Genomic DNA, 23,246 nt, shown 5'->3' on the forward strand with positions numbered 1-23,246 from the left:
CTGTCCCCTGACTTACCTGTACTGTCCTCTGCATGTCCTACACAGTGATAGACCAGGCAAAACTGACTTCTGTACTCAGACTTTACTTTGGAAATAAACACACTCAACAGAGTGGATTTTCCACATCCTGAGGTTCCAGTCACCAAAAGTGGGCTTGAAGATTCTGCAATATAAATCCAGTTTTCTGTCACATTAAACACATTTTGGAACAAGAGGCCCATGGGCTATGATGCTCACCTGATTTACATTGACAATGCTGTATCTGTAAATGATTTTTAAAATATTAATTCAACAATATTTTCATGAAATAAATTGAATCTATATTGTTGCCCCAGCCTAGCCCAATATGTTTCCTGCTCTTGACTGGAAAAGAAGATTTTTTTACAATAGAGTCTAAGACAGAATTAGAGTTTGCAAAAACAAAAAGTTGATTCAACAGAACTTGGAAATGTTTGCATATTTTATGATTCCATGTGGTCCCTCTACTCTGGAAAAACAATTTTGCTAAAAAATTTCCTAATATGCATTCTGATGTGAAACTTTGAATCACTGGCTGGCTGGCTGGCTATTTTAGCCCCACTCTGATCCTAAAAACCATATGATTCATTCAGATTGTCTGCAGTGAATGAATTAAAACCTACCATCTCTCTCTAAATGCTTGCATAATACATGTATGCTTAATATATATCAAACTTTGATTCCCTATTGCAGACCCACCTAGGCTAATTATTCTAACAAAACTTTATCATTTTTCGAGTAAAGAGCATTACATTGAATTACAATATTTTAACTAGTTACCTTTATTAATCAGACTCAAAAGAGATGATAAATTCTTGTCTTGCACTCCATACATTTTCTGTCTGCTGGCTAGGAAGGCATCGTGTTGAGCCAACAGTATACTTCTCTTAGTCTCAGTTTCAGTGGATTGCTGCTGTGGCAGGACTTTGTTCAGATACTTCCAGATAGCATCAAATATTATCTTGGCACACTGTAAATACCAACCACTGGATGACAGCACAATCAGTTTAGCAATTCTCAAATTTTTAACAATTTCTGTCATTATCCTTCCTATGATTATTTAGTCCCTATGAATGGTTTTAATTTTGCTGCTCATAAAGTTGTTGCTTTTGCCCTACAATTATTTTGAGATTTATTTAAGAATTCAACGTTTTTATTATACACATATCAAATAAGATCTACTACAGTGAAAACTGATATATTTCAAGCAAAACTAAAAATCATAGTTTTCAGGCACTTCACCTGATTTCAGAATTTTCTGAAATAATTCCCTGTTTACAATGCAATGCAATTAAAATGCAAACAAGATGTGTTTGTGAAACACTGATGCCCCCTTATTGCAACAAATAAGTGAAGATTAAACTTTTCTTAAATGCAAACTCACTGGAAATACAGCTCTGAAATATGAAATCAGGCCAGGGTAAATAATTTTTCATCAGTTTGGAATTCTTCATATCCAATGAAGGGTCTTTTCACAAGGAAAACATATGTATAATATGAGATCACTAGCCCTAAGCATTCAAAAATTATGGCCAAGGTTAGATTTTTTTCATAAGTATGAAAATCTCCCAGGTCAAGGTCAAAAGGTCAAGGTAATTGGTATCAAATGAAAGGTCTTGCCACAAGGAATACATATGTAATGTGTGGAAGCCCAAGTCCTAAACGTTCAGAAGTTATGGCCAAGGTTAGAAATTTAATAAGTAGGTCCAACTCCAAGGTCATAGGGTCAAAGGTCTTGCTATCAAATGAAAGGTCTTGTCACAAGCATTAAATATGTAAAGTATGAAAGCACTAGCCCTAACCCTTTAAAAGTTCTAGTCAAGCTTTGCTTCTTTAAAGGAGGTCAAACTCCAAGGTCAAGTTCAAAGGGTTAAAGTTCTGGGTATCCAATGAAGGGTCTTTTTACAAGGATTACATATATGGAGTATGAAAGCCCTATTCCCTACCATTCAAAAGTTATGGCCCAGGTTAAAGTTTTTTCATAAGTAAGGAAATCTCCAAGGTCAACGTCCAAAGGTCAAGGTTGTTGGTATCCAATGAAAGGTTTTTCCATACCAACCTGGTTTCTACTGTTTAAAAGATATGGCCAAAAAAAAAAGTTTGGAATTTTTATGTAAAAGTGGGTCAAACTCCAAGGTCAAGGTCAAAAGGTTAAATTTGGTGGTACCCAAAGAAAGGTCTTGTCACAAGAAATACACATGTGAAATATGAAAGTCATAGTTCCACTAAATCAAAAGTTATGAGCAAGATTAAAGTTTTTGCGGACAGACAAACAGAGAGACAGACAGAGAGACAGAGACAGACAGACGGACAGACACAACAAAAACTATATACCCCCAAAACTTCGTTTATGGGGGCATAAAAATTTACTAAAGTGATAATAAAGTACTGATCAGAATTTATCCAAATGAATGTATTTTTTTTTCAATAATAAAGAGACATGGCCACACTTGCATTGTCATTTTGTTTGAAGAATAAAAACTTAAACATTATGTCTATGTCCCTTTTAAGGTTACTGGGGAAGGGCAGGGAGGGGGAGATTTACTGTAAACCAACCATTACTCATATGCAAGAAATATCTATGAGTTAAATGATCTTTAACTACTCACAAATACTGCCAACCATTACTATTTATTTTGTATTTGGGTAGAATCATAGCAGATAAGTTTCAAACTGACAATTTGTGAATAACAGATGTTGCAAATAATTGTTTTACAGTATACTGGAAACTGAATTTTAAAAATTACCAACTCAGAAATATCCTGATAACTTATAGGTACAAAATGTATGTCATTAGAACCTGTTTAAGGTAGTATTCAGTGTGTTATTTCAAAATTAAAACTTATCTTGACATCCAAAATACATGTATAGTCAATATATATATAATTACTTCCTGAGGGTTTGGATAGCTCAGATGAACTCCGTAAGTCTGGAAAAAATAAAAATAAAACATTTTTTAAAAGACTAAAATCAGTTTCCTCTCTCTCTCTCTCTCTCTCTCAATAATTTTCATCATATACATGCACTTATATAATTTTATATACAGTGATGTGCCATTAGTGATTCAAAATTCAAAATGGCCGCCATAGTAACTTGACGCTTCGGAAACATAAAACACAGAAATAAAGATTACAACACTTTTTCTTACCTTAATACTTAGTTATATAGCCTTTTGACCTTAGAACTTTCTGTTTTCGTCTGGAGATCGACCTGTATAAGCTATGAACATAGTAAACATAGTAAATCGGGATGTTCATCCAGATGCGTTGAATGACTGCCTCCATGCAGCTGATTTTTACGGTAGGGTAAACTGATCGCAAATCGAACACCTATTTACATTCACCGTCAAGGTGACAAACAACACGATGCATTATGCGTGTCATAAACCCAAAGATGTATTGAAATGTGTATCCTAAGCGTCATTTTAGCATGCTGTTTACTGTAACAACCGAATGATACAATTTTGAAGGAAAAGCCCGAGATACTAAATTAGTATAGATCGCAAGTCGAACACATTCGACCACAAGTCGAACAGCTAGATATGAACGCCATTTATTCTGAATCGCAAAAATTACATATTTGTTGATGGAAACCGCTTTTCGTGACATTATAATAAATAAACATATTTCTGAAGAGATTATTTTTTTTTAATTAAAAAAAAATTCCCTCTTGTCTTTGTAATATTTGTATCATTGTTGCGGTGTTTTTTCCTTTGATGATCGCTGTGTTTTATTTCTGATACATCATGGCTATAACTGTGATCTACATGTAACAACCGTGATCTATCAAGATAGAGCATGCCAGGGTGATGATGAAATAATTCTAATAAATGACCCATGACTTGCACCGAATAATTAGGGGAAAAGTAAATACAAAGTCATGTAAACATAGTGAAGGAATACCTTCCCTAAAATAAGAAAAATAATAATTTTGCACGTCGACTTTTAAATCCAAAATGAAATTCACACAGCGGGTTTAGTTTTTGACTCGCATAAACTCACTAAGCACACACAATGAACTACATGTACAGGAAATGAGGTAAATATTCAGAGCCGTCTTGTTTTATTAATTTCAACACAAAAAAAACGAAACATGTAAAACTTTTAAAAAGTATACAGAGATAAATAAAATTTGTATCATTGTTGCGGTGTTTTTCCTTTGATGATCGCGTGTTATCTCTGTATACTTTTTTCAGTTTTGCATGTTTCTTTTTTTTTTTTCATTTTTCGTTAAACATGTCTGAAATCCTAATTTGAAGTCACGGCAATTTTTTTTTTTAAAGTCCTGATCACTGTTGTTTCGGGCGAATTTAAGCAGTGGTCCAAACTCACTTTGTTCTTTGTTCAACAACTTTCTTTGGGAGGTATAACTATTTTCAAACAATATTGTCATGAAACAAAGTCAAGTGTACATATTTATAAAACCAGAATACATAAAACGAAAAACAATTATTATATTGCATAGAAGTTTAAAGTTGAAAATTAAAATCGTTCATACGGCTCAAATATAATTCTGGGAGACGTGGAGACCGGTCCTTCGGATGAGACCGTATAAACCGAGGTTCCGTGTCGCAGTAGCTGATGGCGCGAAAAAGATCCCTACCTGCTAAATTGCCCTCAGTGCCGAGTATAGGACAAAATTTGCAGCCATCCACCTGCAAGTGGTGGCGTCTCCATATTATGAGTGAAAAATTCTTGAGAGGGACGTTATACAACATACAATCAATCAAATTTAACTATCTGTAAGCTTTCGTTTCTCTTTAAATCAAATGTTAATCTTTTGTTACGGCCCCGATCTCAAAAGATCTCGTTTCGCCCCCCCCCCCCTCCCATAACTGTGGCACATATACTTGCAGCATTGTTGTTTTTTAAAAGGGGTATGATGACAACTTACCTGAAAAAGGTGAAGATAGGGAACGGGATCGATCTTTAAAAAAAAATGCAATGCATCAAATCGGCCGCAAACAAAATTTAACATTTCTAGAAGTACTTTCACAATTTCGAAGCTTCCAATGACCATGCAAGGAAAGCACATGATATTTAAAGCTGAAAAAATTGATTATTTTTTATTTCAGACTGTCAAAGCAAAATAAAAAGAATAATTTTGAAAAATTAAATAGAAATTTTAGTGAATTTACTCATCAAATGTATTCATGGATGTAATAAAGCCACTGATAAATAATAATTTTTTGTCATCAAAATGAAGAAGTAGGCCTCTCAGGATGAATCACGTGCTGATACCCTGGATCTTTTTTACGTGATAAATGGTTTCTGCAGGGCATGATACTAAGAAAGACAAGTAAAATTGATGCAAAGCATCAAATTGGCCGCAAACAAAATTAAGCATTTCAAAAAGTACTTTCACAATTTTAAAAGCATACAGGAAAACACACAATATTTAAAGCTGACAAAGTGAATATATACCAAAGAGCGAATTTTCAAAGCATTAATTTTTTTCTTCAGATTACATAACCCCCCCCCCTCTCCCCATAGCTACAGATCTACAGCGTTATGGTTTTATGTATTAGTCTTTGACCATAACGCTACAGATCCGGTAATGCAAAAAAGTGCAATTTACGGCGCAATATTTTTTGCGCACTTTTGGGGAGAATTTCTCCACTTTCCAGCATCCGTCAATTAACTACCTTTCACTCCCTAATTCCAGGGATCGACACTAACTTTGAAACCATAGTTGTCAGCAGGGCTAGCCATTTCTAATTTCTACTAGCCCTGTTCATGTATTAGTTGTCCAGCAGCCGGAGGCTGGTGGCTGAGTCGCGAAGCGACGAGGGGGGTAGGTGCGGGAGGTGGTTTCCCCCTCCTGCTGGTGGGGGTACGGGGGGCCTTCCCCTGGAAATTTTGAGATGGGAAATCCTGCATTCTGGCTGTATTTTGGGTAAAAATTATATGTCACTCTATGATTGTACTTAAGACATTTTTTCTATCAAAAAATTCCATATTTATAATCATTTAAGTTATTTCGAATCACCTTTAAAGTTTACATTTTGACTTACAAAAATAATAATTATGATGATTATAAACATATTTGAAAATAAATTTAACAATTATCAGGTATATTGTGTGTAAATCATAATTATTTTTCTTGCTCTTAGTGAGTAATTGGTAAAATTTACTGTAGCCCTACAGGGCAAGTTTAAAGACATGTTTGGTAGCCCGACCTCAATATTCAGTTGTCCCGGGCCAGCGGGCTGGCGTTAGTGTCGAACCCTGGAATAATTCTAGACACATTATTTAACTATCTGTACATTTTATCCATCTCTCAACCCTTTATAGTCGTCTCTACAAGTGATAAACTCGCTTGCTTAAAATTATTTTTTAGATTTCTGAAAATTCACTTCAAACGAAGACGAAAATAAATTTTGCTTTGTAATTGTGAGTGACAGTCATTAACGTGTGCATTTTCCCGTATTTTCTTAAAAAGCTGCTTAAAAACATCAATTTTCAGTGAAATTTTCTTTCAGAAAACATATCCTGCCACTGTCACCCACAAAGCTTTTGAGATAAGTGATTTTTCAAAGCAGTTTACATAATATATTAAAAAAATTGAAGTGGGCGACAGTGACAGAAACTATTTTCTGAAGGGAAAAAAGCACAGAAAGAGTCTCTCTGAGGCTTTTCTGCATTAATTAAACTTAGAAATGTACCAAATTAATGACGTCATATTTCCAAAACGGTCCTCCTTGATGCCATGTTCTTTAATGATTTATCATATTCATCTATTCAACTCTTGTTAAAGCCAATTTTATAACTTTTTAAGAACATTAAATTTTTAGGGCACAATAAAGCCCAAACCATACCTTCTTCTTTAGTTAACATTGATGCCATGGTTAAACGATACAGCATTGACGAAGATGTGTGAAAATGTAAAGTAACATAAAGAAAATTAAATTTGGACAATCACTTACGGCACATCACTGTATATGTTATTTTAATCCTTTTACAGTGTATATGCAACTAGAAAGAGGTATAATTTTCATTATCTTTACTGTAAATGATATGCTTATAATTTATACAAGCATGAAGAATACTGGACTATATAACCTTGTCCTTAGTTTGAGAGCAGCGTTGTTTCAGATCCTCCATTAACTGAGTGGCTAGGTCACTCTCTGTCGAGTATTTAAACACGTGTTTCTTGTCTCCTCTCTTTTTACCCTCCTCTCTCTCCTTGTCATCATATTCCTATAAATAGCAACAAAACAGCTAGTGTATACACTAACAAAGAGTTAAAGAGCTCAAAAAAAGAGAGGGCTAATGATACACTTTAATGAGTAAGCTATATAGTATATTATACAGTAAAGTTTGGTTAATAAAGAAGACCCTAAGAACTCAAATTTTACTTCCATATATACATGTACATGTACATGTAATTGCAATCGATCAAATAATAGTCAAACTGAGAGATCAGTAAAATTTTCATTATAATAACAAAGGTTTTCTTATGTGTAAGTTTTTTATAACGAACTTGAAAACTCAACTCATACCATGAACTGGAATGCACTGACACAAGAAATATTAAAACTTAAACTTTGAAACTGAATTTATACACTTTATTGATTTTAAAATGTTGTTCTCTGCTGAAGATAAATACATAGCGCATGCCCATTTAAATACATTGCTATTATTATTTTTTATCAATTATTTGTTTAAATAACAGACACAACAGAAAGCAAAGCATCCCCCTCATAAGGAGCATACCTATAAATCAAGGCTGCATTGGACATCAATCCTGATGCAAATCGCAACACTTCTGTTTCACACCTAACAAACTAACACACACAAACTAACATACACACACAATCGTGTTACGATTACCCTTCCAGCTCTATTCCAACTTAATAATGAGGGGATAACAACTGAGTATGCACAGTTTTAATTGCTATGTGTACTTACAATGCAGAATGAAGGATAGACTGACAAGATGGTTTTTGCTTTTTATAGGTTATTCGTTCAACTTACTTTATTCCTAAAACAAAGAACAGCTGGTAATGCCCCAGGGTTGTTGAGATGGCCATGTAAAAACTCCAGTTCTGTGACACTTCTGTCTCTAACTTTATCCAGCCATGGGTATCTGCCAACAGCATTATCAAAGTTGTCTTGTAGGCTGCTGTCATCTCGACCATGCCAGCCATACCTCTGATTATAAAGTAAACAAATCGGGATCGAAATACGCATGTTTACATTCGATACCAAAAATAATTAGCGTATTTAGCAAGGGTTCTGTCTATTGATTAAAAATGAAAAATCTCGAGATACAACAAATGAATGAGTGTAATTTATACCTGTCCAAAAAATCCCGCAAAGAAGTCGGATCGATCTAGTTCTCTTAGACAAATGTTAATAACTTGGGAGCTGGCAGAAGCTTCCGATGTTATACCCCATCTCATATCAACAGCGACGAAGTTTACCCCATACTTGTTACAAAAATGATGGATTTGGGGAAAGTATTTTTTTGTCAGTTCTTCTCTTTCTTCCTCCATCCCTCCAAATGGAGAAGAGAAGAAAATTCGACATGTCCGAGGATCTTTCAACTTCATGTCGTCCATGCTGTATGCGGATAAGACAAATTTTGAACCCGACTCATTTTTTCAAAGCTCCCCCCCCCACCCCCACACATAGAAATAAAAAGAAAAGAAAAAAGAATAGAGAATATATAATTAATCAACAGGCCCATTGACTACAATGCTCACCTGAGCAGTGTGGCATTGATTATGCAGTCTAAATCAGTTATAAATCAGTTATTTAAGCCGGTAGTTTAGGGACTGGAGGGGATGATGATTTAAACAGCCTTGAAAATCATTACTACCTTGACCAGGTCATCATATTTCTACGACTTTTTATGGCATTGAGAAGATTTATAATTTAACCTATATATGTATTCCTATTCTGATATAAGACGATCTTAAAACTTTGATCGTCTATTGCAACCCTGAACTACCCCGGGGGTCATAGTTTGAATAAACTGAACACTACCTGAGGATGTTTCCATATAAGCTTCAATTTTCCCGGCCCACTGGTTTTGGAGAAGAATTTCTTTTTTAAAGGCCATTAATTTTTTATACTAAATTGTAATCTCCCCTTGGAAGAATACATGACCCTTAATTCATTTGAATAGACTTGATTCCCCATTACCCAAAGATACTTTTTTTGCAAGTTTGGTTGAAATTAGGCCAGTGGTTCTTTAGAAGAACCTAGTCGAACATGTGTAAAGTGGTCGACGGTCGACGTACAAAATGTGACCAAGAAAGCTCACTTGCCCAACTATCAGCTCAGGTGAGCTAAAAATTCATTGCCCATTGTAACTCCCACTCCCACCCGGGTCTTGAAAAAAAACTTGAATTAGCGTTACAGTATACCCGAGGATGATTCCGTAAGAATAAGAAAATAATGTTTTTGCTGTATTTGATCAGATTACTGTAAACCAACTTTTATTCGCGACGACTTTATTTCGCGATTTTCCTAGGATAAAATAGTTCACAATGATCAATTTTCGCGATCAAGTTTTTTGTATCTGATAGTAAAAGACAAAGAGGCTTCGCGGCGAGAAATATTCGCGATGACGAGGCTCTCGCGAACCTCGCACTCCCACTTCCACCCGAGTCTTGAAAAAAAAAACTTGAATTAGCGCTACAGTATACCCGAGGATGATTCCGTAAGAATAAGAAAATAATGTTTTTGCTGTATTTGATAAGATTACTAGTATTTTTTTTTTTCAATCCTATGTATTCCTATATATTCCTTTGAAAAACCTTGTACCCCTCCCTACTCCGTGGGTCATGATTTGAATAAACTTAATTCTACACTCCTGATGATACTTCCATAATATGAATGTAATCAGCATTGAGTCTAGATCTTCTACCAACATTGTTGATTTCATGGCCCCAAGGTCAAGGATTTTGGTATTAAGGCGGGGCACTTTTGATTTGATATAGTGAAAATGCCCGAATTCTTGAAAATCTTTACTTTTGCATCTGGGTATTATACCAATGATCTAAGTCTAAATTATATGAATTTAAATAATTACTGTTCTTGAGATGATTTTTTAAAAGATTTGTTATATTTCAAATTAGATTTCTGGTTGCATATTGTGGCCCCAGAAAATAAAGCCCCTGGGAGTCATGATTTAGACAAACATGAACAAGAAACAGTTATTTCTTTGTACACTGTAAAAAATGATGTTTAACTTGTGTTTAATTTTTAAACAGTCGTGTTTAACAATTAAACATAGTACGTTTAAATACAAAACACTAGCGTTTTATATATAAACACTGATGTTTAAACTGGTGTTCAATAAGTAGGGTGTTTAATCATCCGTCTTAAACACGTAATATTCATATGCATCAAATCAAAATATAAATAAGGTGTTGCTTCTTCGTATTTGCTGTATGAATTTGTCATTTTTACAATGTCTTAATTTACGAAGTAATTCCGCACATAATATTAGATATTTATCGACACAGAAAAAAATACAAATAGCAAGGCAATATGTTGACTTTAGATCATACCAAACGCATTCACAATTAACATTAATTGGTAGTAATTTTGTGCCAAAATTTCAAAATTTTTAGAAACTATTAAAGAGGAAATAGAAACAAATATTATGATATTTTCTATAATTGTATCGATATTTTAATCACCGGTGTTTAACACGAGTGTTCATTTCTTAACCATATATATTTATAAATTAAACACATGGTATTTATATAGAAATTGCAAATTAAACACCAGTGTTTAATACGTTATGATAGAAAATGACGCAGTTGATTATGTCATAGCATGCCATTTGAACGCAGAAGATACAGAATCACGCACATACTGACAAGAAACACCACATCTAGCAAGGAAATAGGAGGTAAATTTATACATTTCTTTACGTAAAATCTTTTAAAAAAGAATATTGAATACATCAGAGATCTAAAATGCTTTGCATTTATGAAATGCAGGATTGTTTCCTTTAGTTAGTAATCGTCTAAGTGCAATCCGGCCATGCGCAGAGGTAAAAAATAAATGCTTATGTAGTCTTGATATCTAATTTTAAAATTTGCAGGGACATTCATCTGTTATGAATCCTGAGAAGCAAACATTACTTGATAAAGGTAAGGGATTTAAACAAAGATCATACTTAACCGTGAGAGGTGTAGTGGAGTGACAAGACCATCAAAAATTTGAATTTAATGTACCACTCTACCCTACGGCTGATTTGTACTATTTTGGTTAGATATATTATCAGGCAATAATTTTTGCCCGGTCGTAGAAAATTCTATGGTCAAAATTTAAAATAAAAGGAGATCAAAGATCAATGAATGAAATCTGACCATAATATTGTACTTATAAAGAAAAGTTCAAGGAATTCGTGAAAATCATGTATATTTGTACAGGAATTTTATTTATTGGTGAATATATTGATTTCATGGAAAAGGAACGAAAAATTGAATAAGAATGCCCGTTTGTCTGTCTGTAAAATGAAAGGTTTGTCTAGTATTTTATTTAGACTTAAAAGGTTTAGTGCTAATGTACGTTATTCTTTACGTACAATCACTTAATATTTAGTACACAAAGTAATGAAGAAAAAAAAAAGAACAACAACACCCATCACCCCTACCCCACCCCACACAACCACCCCCCACCCCCTTAAAAAAAACCCGAAATATGACCATAAATTTCGCTCTTTTTAAAATGTAATGTCTCTATTAAGCCTTTTCCATCTGATTCATTATTTTTTAAAGAAATTGTTCTTCGACGCTTTTTAAAAAGCTTTTTTAGTAAAAATTCTTCTAGAGGTCACCCTTGTTCTCAAACTGAATTTCATTATTCCGGTCTCATCCAAAGGACAGAAAACAGAATGTTTAAAGTCTTAATATTTCTCTGTCTAAAAAGGTCAATTTTCTATCAATGAATGTTGTCTATGATTTGAAAATTTACGTTTAATTTGGTGCACTTTTGAATAAGCGTTTACTCATAAATTAAGCAGGTTATATTGTAAAGATTTTGGGATTTTGAAAGATTTTAAACACGTATTGGTGTTGAAGTTGCAATTCTTTGAAAAGGGGTGAAGAGTTAAATTAATGACGTAATATGTTTGCTAGAGCTGTAATTTCTATTCATTGGTTTTCATGTACACATACATGTATATCTTTATTGTTAACTTTTCAAGAATATGTTTCATTTGAAAAGTATAAAAGTAGAAACTTTGTAAAAGAGCTACACTGTAAAAGTAATGATAGCCGATCCTTAAAAAGATACTTAGGTGGGTAGATAATAATTAGAACAGTGCAAAATGTTGATCACGTGGCAATATTCACATTAAATGCATGTCATGCGTGGCTTTTTTCATCTGCTGACTGGAAATATCTTTGAATTTTGAAAAAAGGCTGATTGCCTAAATACTCAGTAGTCTTTGTCAATTCATCAGAAGTCCTAAAAAGAATGTTAGAAATTCCTTGTAGTTTCTGAGGTTGCTTAAAGAAAGCGTATATAGTACTATTTCTTCTGTCTCTATTGCAATTTGTAAAATTAATATGAGACATTAATTCTTGAAGCAAAACTAACAATTCTTTCTCAAAAGGAAAAATATCGAAAAAGCTTTCTTACGACAGAACAAACCACGAGTTTTCCAAGTGAGTTCAATTTTTGGCGGTATGTACATGTAAATGAGGAAATGCGTACAAACAAAATATGTATCCCTTAGTTTGAATAATGACAAAGTCCATGTTTTTGCTGTAGAAAACACTAAAATATATTTCCGAAGGAAACATGAAATAGTTTCTGTAAAGTTATAGACAGTCTTTAAGATGAAACACTAAAATCGTTTTTCTCTTTCTGTTTCATACTTGCGTTAATTTGTATTGCTTATGAAGTAGAAAGGCAATATCCAATCATGCAAGATACCTTGTTCAAACATGAATGTGAAGGAAAAGTGACATGTTTGTCCTTGACGTGTTTTTTTTTAAATTGAAAAAAGGAAAATTACTTTCAAATGCTCATTAATTTAAATTCAAACTGAATATTAGCGTTATCTTATTGATAATAGAAGCCGATTTAATATATTTAACAATATTTTGATCGATGGAGTCATTGTCATAGACATAATGGTATTCTATAATCCGTTTCCAGTTACACAAAATATTTTAGATCAAGTAGAATACAAGACTAAGTGTGAGGATGTCTTTAAAAAAGTGCGGTTTATTTGATAAGAAATCATTGTCTTATAAATCTTTCTAACGCTTAGGTAAACATTCGTTAACAATATTGCATGAAATAATTGAACTGAATATAATTTGTTGAAATTAACGAAGTTTCTGTAACAAAACATAGGTTTTTTTAAAGGCAAATAATATTCCTGATTAATTTTGCATTGTAAATTTAGATACCTGTAGCTATCCTATCATACACAAATTAGTATTTTTTTTAAATTAATAATTAATCTTTAAAAAAGAATATTATCAGCAAGTAAAATAAACGACTTAAATACTCCCCCCGCCCCCCTCTTTTCACTTTCATCGCAAATTAAAAAAAAATTTGACATGAGAAAACTCTACGACCGGGCGAAAATGTATGAGGAGGGATGTCTCTTTTATAAAATATAACTTTCAGCCGTAGGGTATGCCGGTCCATTAAACTCGAAAACTAAGCATCTTTTTCTAGGATTGTCACTCCACTAGTGAGTCTTAAAAGAAGAAGCCCCCCCCCCCCCCCCAACACACCATTGGTTCCTGATAAATGAAAATAATCCAATTAGGTACCTACCGTTGCTAATATTTATGCTCCTTAACATGCAACAATACCACACTCGCACATGTACTAGCTGCAGATCTGTAGCGTTATGGTTTTTATGTATTTGCCTTTGACTATAACTAATACATAAAACTATTACGCTACAGATCTGCACCTACCAACAATAATTTCATCTCCAGCCCGTGCACATACATGTATTCTTTAAGGAAACTCCTTGTGAGGGAGTGTGATACATGATAGAAAATGCCTTGGGACAAGGTAGCCCCCCCCCCTTTCTTAATTTTTGCTTATGGGTTGCTCCTACAGGTACATGAACATTTATTTTTTTTAGTGAACAGACTGTACGCTTATACATGTATGATTTACAGGTATTTGAATTGATTGCAGATTTTTATTCCAAACTTGTTTCTCAGTATGTATAATATATTAATTAAAATTGGCGTGAACAATAACAATCTTTTTTTTTATCTTTATGTATTCTTTTACAGATAATTATCTGAATTTGCATAGTGAATATTTTTTCATCCATCTTTCAGGATATGAAGGAATTAGAACTACTTGGGGTGAATACAGTTTTTCTAGAATGGAAAACTAGAGATCATCATCCGTTGTAGAAGAACCTGAATGTTACCCGCAACCAGAGGAGCTAGACTGTTTAACTCGGTTAGAATATGATATGGATATTGAGTGAGTGATACCCCATCTTGTTTAGTAGCAAGAATTGGTCCTTTACAATTCAAAACTGGAAAAAATTCGTTATTTGGTTAAAACTCTGAATATTTGTGAAAGTATAAACTTGTAACATTTACAACTAGATTTATTAGTGTAATACAAGTACATATTATACATGCTGTACCCAGACAACAAATATTATTTTCAGTTTTTTGTATCATATTTATTCATCATTTTGCTTGTTTTATTTATTGAATTATTAAAAAAGATGTAAAAGATGATCTAGCCTTTTTTAAAAAATGTTTTAAATTTTACTGATGAAAAACATTTCATTTTATTAAGCGATAATGTATTTTTTTCATATTTCAAAGACACCCCCCCTCCAGCCACCAATTTATTGGAGTTTAGTTTAAAGATGCAGGTTTTACATGCTCATGCTAGTTTATTTTGAGAATTCTATTTTTTCAACTAAAATTGAATAATGTATCCATGTGTTTGGTAAATGTGTTATTTAATGTTTCAGCTGTTTATAAAGTTTGAACCCTCAATCAACATTAAATCAATTATTAATTTAAAAAAAAGCTTAATGTACAATATATTCATTATAAACCACAGTGTGTTTTGTACTGATTTATATTTGTTTCAAATAAAAATGTTGAAAACTTTTAAACACGTTTAAGTATTTATTTATTTTGTAAAATAAACACGTTGAAGTGTTTAAAAATTGACCTTTAAACATGTTTAAGTGATTATTATCTGTTGCATCGAATAAACATGTTTAAGTGTTTAAGTGTTTAGGTTGAACACGTTTATTTATTAAACATGAAATGTTTAAATTTTAAACACTCAAGGTGTTTATGTAGTAAACTCTAAGTGTTTATTCAGTGTTTAATATTTAAACATTATGTGTTTTTGAAGTGTCGAATATTAAACATCATGTGTTTAGAATTTAAACATTATAACGTGTTTATTTCTTAAACACTTTTTGAGGTGTTTAAATTCTAAACGTGTTGAAGTGTTTATTATCTGTTGCAATATGGTGTTTATTTATAAAACACTCATTTTTTACAGTGTATAGTGTTACTTTAAAGTATTTTTTTTACAAATGCACTTCGGTTCTCCTTTGTCCGTCGAGTAGGTTATTGGTAGAGTCCAAAAACTTACTTTTCCATTAATAAACCCAACAATTTCGCATTGCCTCAAATTGCGTCCTGTGTCGAACATCGAGAATTGTCATAAAATTTTCATTATTTAAAAAGAATTTTAAAAAATAAGTGTTTTGTTTACTTTTATATTTACCGGTATCAAGTCTGCCAGGGCCATTGAAAGACCTGTTACAAAATTCACAAAGTCTATACGCAATTAATTTGTGATATTTCGTATTAGCCGATAAAATACACTATTCAAGATTAGCATTGATCTTCAATTTTTCTTTTCAACATTGTAACAAAATAATAACACCCCAGTGCAAAGATAAACTAATTAAGTTGTTTTTCTTTTCAAAGTTTACATTGGCACTCATATGATATCTCAAATATAATGAAAAATCTCAAGGTCCAAAACACATTTCTACGTCACGGTGTGCTGTGTTTGAAAGATATCGGTTACTTCTGCATTTCTAATATTGACATAAGTAGAAAAAGAAGTCCACTTTTCTCGCTTTTGACATGTTGTTTATGTGGGAATGTATTTAACTGATTGACTTTGACAAGGAACACTTTGACATCCGATGTGTAAATATACTAAGAACCTGCATATCAAGGCTCTAGCGCTTTTTGGGACTTTAAAATCCCATTCATCGTGTTTGGTCGGGTAATTATTGACAATTAAACACCTACAAAATCGTGCTTATATGCGTCAATCCATCGTGAGTGTGTCATCATTTAAGACACTGCACAAAGTATATAAATTGGGTATGTTCGCTTCCATTTAACCAAAATTGAATTTGTCACGCTGCTGGAACAATCTGATTCTTGATATGCAGCAGCATTTGCTATCCGAAGGAAGCCATAAAGACATGAGAAAAACCAAAAGAGAACACCATAAAAGTTCGACCGATTCCTTGTATCGTGAAATCCTCAGCAAGAAGATGCATTCCAAGTCCTATATGAGTTCGTCTGCTTCTTCACTACCAGGTCGTCTGGAAGAAAAGTCCAGTCACTGTTCGCGGAGTCTGGATTCCAGCGAGTCCTGTTCCTGTGACCAGCTAAGTACTTCAGCGCCCTCTTTGCATCTTGACTGTAGTTGTGAAAACTGCAAAGATTCGTTGGAGGCGAGGTTTGGTAAAATGGATGGACTGAAATTGTCTAGTTTCTACCGACTTTGGGACCGTCCTAGTAGACAAGACAATATTTCTCGTTCTCTTGAAAGACCAAGATCCCTGGAAAGAACGGATAAATACAGAGACTGTGGATGTTATACAAGAACTTACCTAAAACATGAACGGAACGATAAAACTAAACAGTCGTTATTGCACTGAACCACCAAAAACTTTTAAAATATACAGAACTGGGGACTGTGCAATTAAGGAAGCAAAATATATATATTACTCTCGATAGTGCCAAATATCTTGTACTACATGTAAGTGTTTTATTGTAAAATCTAATGGATGTGTTTTTATGCAGTACTTCATTATTACAAGTATATATTCTGTCTCATTGATGTTCAAACAATAAATACTTTCTAATATAATTCTGTTGTATATCTGAAGATGAAGACTTGTGCCCTGTTCGCACGACGAGTTTAATTCGCAGTAAATTAATGCGAAGTAAACTAATGCCAACTTTCATGAAAATTACATTCATGCGTAATTAAACGTTTTTGAAAGATATTCAGGGTTTTCCATAACAGCTAATGCGAAGTAAACTCATTATAGAAATTGTAATTAAAATTTTTCTTCTACAGTAGGTGTCTTATACTCATAGTTCCCTTTATGACGTCATTTGTAAATCACGTCATGTGTGCAGAGTCATCCTTTGATATATCATGTAGTGGCTACAGATATTCATTGATTTTAGTGATAAACATACCTTCTCTCAATTTTTGAACCAAATATAATACAAATACCTGTATCTAACCACCAGCATGTGTCCTGTGACTTAATTCTGGCCTTATCGCATCACAGGATTTCACAAAAATTTAATTCGTTCACACGGAGCTCCACGAAAAATGCGATGATAATTCAATGCGCAGTAAATTAATTCGAATTAAACTGTCGTTGGTCATTAAATTATTTTGTTAAAAACGCTGAAGCACAAGCTAATTTGCAGTAACTTTACGTTTAATTCGAATTAAACTCTCCGTGTGAACAGGGCATTGAATTAGTAATGCCATTTTTTTAAAAAGTGGACCGTGATGATTTATCACGTCCTGATGATTTTTTTGTTACCCCATTTTCCCAGTGGGTGTTATACAGTGACAATATATTGTTCCCTAGATAAAAGATACCACTGAATGCAATTTTATATCTAAAACTTTCATGAATCTTTATTACATTCAGTGGCATTGTATATCTTCTGATTAACGTTTTGATCGGAAAGATATGTGCAGGGTTTTCCATAACAGGTAACAACATCGTCTTCGTTTGTAAGGCTCATTATATAAATTGTGTTTTAGAAGAACTTGGATTTAATTCTACAAGTGGTGATCTAATTTATACTTGTAGTTCACTTTCAAAGGAAGAAATTCTTCAAAATCATCTGTCAGTTTTGAATACTTTTAATATCCCAAAGAACCAAAATAAATTTGAACTACCATATACTGGATTCCGAAACTTCATAAGAATCCTTACAAAAAAAAAAAATACCTAGAGGGTCCTAGTAAATGTTCAACCAAGCCTCCTTCTTTACTCCTCACTAAGATACTAACAATAGTGAAGGAGAAGCTTCAAGAGTACTGTGCAACAATATATTCAAGAAATGGTGTAAATCAGATGTGGATACTTAAAAATTCCAAGGAACTTTTGGAGATCTTGAAATCACAGGATTTCACAAAAATCAACAACTTAAAACTTACGACTTTTCAACTTTATACACAACCATTCCCCACGAAAAATTAAATTCCAGGCTTTATGATATCATTGACAGCTGCTTTTTCAATAAAAATGGAACTCGTAAATTTACTTACCTAGCTTTTCGTTGGTCATTTACAAAATTATTTTGTTAAAAACATTCTGATTGTACACACAAGTATTCTGAATTTGGCATCAAAAAGATGCTTGAGTTTCTGATTGACAATATCTATGTCGTTTTTTGGAGACCAGGTCTTCCAAAAATCTATTCCCATGGGTACCAATTGCGCCCCGTTATTAGCAGACCTATTTTTGTATTCACATGAAGTAGAATTTGTGCAAAGTCTTATGCGTGAAAAGAAGAAAACACTCGCAGTGGCCTTCAACTCGACATTTATTAGAGATATCGACGACGTATTGTCAATTAACAATGGTAATGTCCATTCTTATGTCGATACAATATATCCTGTTGAGCTCTAGATAAAAGATACCACAGAGTATGACACATTTGTTTCATACTTGGATATTTTACTTGAAAAAGACGTTTATAAATGGTAATCTAACAACCAAGCTTTATGATAAACGTGATGACTTTAACTTTTCTATCGTTATTTTCCCTTACTTATGCAGCAATATATCAACTGCATACGGAGTTTATATATCTCAGTTGATTCGATACGCAAGGGCATGCTCTACGTATGAGCAATTTCTAATACGAGGTAAAATATTGACAAACAAGTTTATGAAACAAGAATATCAGCAGTCTCGTCTAAAGTCATCCTTCCATAAGTTCTATGATCGATACAATGACCTTGTCAGCAAATACAATTTATCAATGAGTCAAATCTTGACTGACCTTTTTCATACTTATTGTTAGTCCATTATTCATACACTGAATTGACGACGGATTTTCCCGTTACATTGTATTTCCCGATGTTTTGGAGGTCCGTGTTTGCTCTGCTCCTATTTTGTATTGTTCTATGGACTTTTGATCTTGAATATTAATCGTTATCTCCATGTTCCGTAGGAGAATATGAACCATGCCATTCTTGGTACACTTGGGTGTAACCGTTACTTAATGACTGCATCATTTTCAAAACCGCTGAAACTTTCACAAAATCTTTATTATATGCATACTGCCATTTCCTATTTTACGTTTTGATTTGACAGATATATATTTTCTATGTTTCCTATATTAAAACACTAAATTCTCTATTCTTGAGAGACAGTTTAAAAAAAAATCTCACTAAGTTTGGTTGTAGTTTGCTTGTGACGATCTACGCATATGACCAGAAAGCGCAGCTGGGATAACATGATGAAAGACTTCATAGCATTTTAAATGTTACCGTTATTCACCTCAAACTATTTTAAACAGAAATATGTAACCGAGATCTTTGTGACATTTTCACAATGTAAAGAAATGTATATCCGCGTAGATTGAAATGATAAGATACTGTCATTTCCATTTACAGTTACAACATTTCTTTACATACTCCTATATATTTTTAATTCTTCACATAAAACTGTGCACTACAAAGACAATACAAATTAAAGGCCAGTTAGTTCCTTTTGGTTCGTAAATGGGAACTATGGTCCCCGAAATAATCGACCCAGGCTTTAAATAACCATCAAAACAGGGTATCTTTATACATTGACGTCATATGGGTGTGATGGCGAGGGTGTTTAGTCTGTATAAATACAGATACATCCTAATCTTTTTCTGCATATCCAAAAAGATTCTAATTTGATTTTTATACACGTGGAGAATGGGAAAACAAACAGTAAAAAATAAACCGTCTTTACAGAAATCAGAGAAAGATGCAGGAAAGGTTACCAAATCATCATCACCAGTTGTTAACGTAAAGCATGGCGAAGGGAGCGGATCGTGTTCGGTTAGAAACTCCGGGATACCGCCAGTCAAAACAGTGGAGAGCATCAAATCATTGGACATCCAGAAAAGTGTACCAGAACCGCAACCTTATGTGTCAACAGACGATTTAAAACTTTATTATTTTGGATCAAAAACGTATGAAAGAAATGAAAAACCGAAGATAAGTCCATCTGTATCCAAACGTCAGAGTGGACATACACCCAAAAAGGTCAGCCTAGCCTCGGGAAAAAGTAGAATTACCCAGAAACGTACAGGAGACTCTAAAGAATCCAGTTCAGTGACCGAAATAAGCACAGACGATCTCACAGCTTCTGCTCAGTTGTGGACTGATTTTTATGACAGTTTGTAGAGTAATTTTCATGTGATACTGTGAATTTATTTGCTTCTCATACAAATATTCATTATTTGGTGAGGTAGAAATCTGATGCAAGTGTATGAAAACGCAAAATGTAAGAATGGGTGATGATAACTTTAATTTTGACATTGATGTTCAGTTTATATACCATGTCCAAACTTTTTTCTTTTGTCTCACTGAATGTAAAATACAAAATTTTGTTTGTTTCGTTGTTTGTTGCATTTGACGCTGTTTGAGGTGCATATCCACCCGTCCTACTACAAATCATTTGCTTTGATAAACATACATGATTTTAGTTGAAAGTTCTCATATGAACACAGGGGATATCCATGTTTAAAGACAAAAACGAATTGCACTACAAACCTTGTACTATCGTAATGTTGTTTCATTTATAAATGCATAATTCAGGATGAATTTTAAATAAATACATAATTCAAGATGAATTTTATTAGCCGCGTTCGCTTTACGAAAAGATTGTTTGGAATGTTAGTACAATTCTCCGTTAACCGTGGACTTTCAATAAGGTGTGGTATTCTCGACGTTACATAATTAGCGTCTGGAATTTACACAGCCTTTCATTCACTGTTGAAATATACATGGGATAGAAATGCGGGCGAATGTCAACAAGTGTAGCAATGATCCAATGACAGCGTTTCGTATGGCAAAGAGGTGGGGCTTAAGTCGTTTCATCTGTGTCAACAACAATTAAAAGTTGCTATTGTTACTTTAAATTTCTTAACTCGCCATTTGAGAGACGTCAAGAATGACACGCCCACTGAAAGTCCAAGGATGACAGAGGATTGTACTAAAGTTTTTTTCCTATATAAAAAGGAGACAAACTTTTCGCAAAGAATTGCATGGATCCTCTTTAATACGAAATCATAGATGTCTTCCATTACAATTTTGTTCTATATTCCATGCATATAAAATGCAGCTATTTGCATTAAGGTTGTCTTATCATCAGGTTCCAAAAATCAGGTCTTCAATAAATGAAAATACTCACAAAAATCTTCAAACATTATAGTTATAATCATATTATAAAGGGAAACTCAGCAAATCTGAAACAACTTCTATGCAAGTCAAACTCTAAAGTTAAGGTCAAAATCCCCAGTACTTCTGGTTCAAAAGTCATGGTCAAGGTTAATTTTTTTAAAAGTGGGTCAAACTCTGAGGTCAAGGTCAAAGGGTAGAATAAAAATAATTTGAAAGCTTAAGGCTTAATTGTCAGAAGGAATACATCTGTGAAATATGAAAACCAAAACCCCATCCAATCAAAAGTTGTGTCCAAGGTTAAAGTTGTTGCTGACAGACAGACGATCAGACAAGGAAACAACTACATATACTCGAATCTTCAATTATGGGGGATATTGAAGAAAATTGCAAAATCGCTGAAAGCTGAAATCGGCATATCTAATCACGAGGATCCGAGGGTAGTTGCCGAATGGGAGTCAAGGCCAATTAAGTGACCTTAATAAGTCTGAATTCCCCTATCACTATGATCCGCGATTGCAATTATTGCATGCATCATTCCATTTTGATATTTCTAACAAAAAATTCTTTCTTGTTACAACAGGTTTAAAAAGAATATTTTCCAAACAAATAAAACGCTTGATTTCAAAACCATAAAAACATCACTTATCCCAAAACTTTGAATTAAGAATTGAACACAAGAAACAGAATACTTCATGATTTTGCATGCATATGTTCTACATGTAAGTGTCCAAGGCATTCATACTCATTTTTAACAGTTTCTTTTAAAAGGTAGTAAACAATGGCTGTTATTGTTTTCTTTTACTAAAATTCTCGAAAAAAATAATCTATTGAGATATGTTTGTTTATAAGTAAAATATGAAGTCATCATCGACGTGTTGCATACTATTTCATTTCATTTCATTTTAGGCGCACTTGATTTGTCTACACCTTACACCCGGTGTACACTTTTTCATAATCAAGTGCAAAAGTGTACACTTTAGGTGTACACCTTCTACACCCTGTGCAGGGCATGTGTTGGTAATTACACCTAAAATTCAATATGGCTGACAAATGAAGCAACGGTAAAACTGCAGAATTTCTTTTTCTGTATTTGAGTTTACTGTCAAGTATTTTATAGGTTCATTGTGATGAATTGTTTTTAGTAATATAGTGGACCATGTTTTGTGCATTTTATGGAAAATAAAATACTTCAAGCATCCAATCACAAGGTTTCGATTCGTACTACAAAGAGGTGGGGCTTAATTTTTTAACCAATAAGCATAGGCGTCGGAACCGGGGGGGGGGGGGGGGGCTAGCGGGGAATTAACCCCCCTTTTTGTAAAGATAGGCATCATATAGGCATTGAAAATTAGGGTTTACCTTTTTTTTGTTGGTTAAGCCCCCTCCCCTTCTTTTCAATTAGCCCCCCCCGGGTGCGTCGACTTACCCAAAAGGAATACAGATGGACCCAAATGGAAACAAATGAACCCAAATGGAAACACAATGGACCCAAATGGAATATTTAATATATCTTTTATCGTATTCTCAAGTTGTAACTTATCTAAAATATTGAAGAAA

The 23,246-nt window shown here is 33.5% G+C and overlaps 1 protein-coding gene across 3 annotated transcripts in view; it reads right to left on the bottom strand.

Annotated features, from left to right (window-relative positions):
• Nucleotides 1–8,581, bottom strand: part of LOC134240866 (TPR repeat-containing protein DDB_G0287407-like) — a 39,888-nt gene extending 31,307 nt beyond the window's left edge. For all 3 annotated transcript variants that reach the window (XR_009986536.1, XM_062722956.1, XM_062722957.1), the window contains exons 1-6: nt 8,318–8,581; nt 7,995–8,171; nt 7,080–7,217; nt 2,909–2,947; nt 799–988; nt 17–163 (exon numbers count right to left, since the gene is read on the bottom strand). Coding sequence is in view for 2 of the 3 variants with exons in the window: in XM_062722956.1 (XP_062578940.1) it covers nt 17–163; nt 799–988; nt 2,909–2,947; nt 7,080–7,217; nt 7,995–8,171; nt 8,318–8,581 (955 nt within the window). In the remaining variant the exon portion in view is untranslated. The remainder of the gene's footprint in view (nt 1–16; nt 164–798; nt 989–2,908; nt 2,948–7,079; nt 7,218–7,994; nt 8,172–8,317) is intronic.
• Nucleotides 8,582–23,246: the final 14,665 nt, after the last annotated feature.

Source organism: Saccostrea cucullata, unplaced genomic scaffold (genome assembly GCF_032062105.1).
Source record: "Saccostrea cucullata isolate Sc308-1 unplaced genomic scaffold, CSIRO_AGI_Scuc_v1 ctg247, whole genome shotgun sequence".
NCBI lineage: Eukaryota > Metazoa > Mollusca > Bivalvia > Ostreida > Ostreidae > Saccostrea > Saccostrea cuccullata.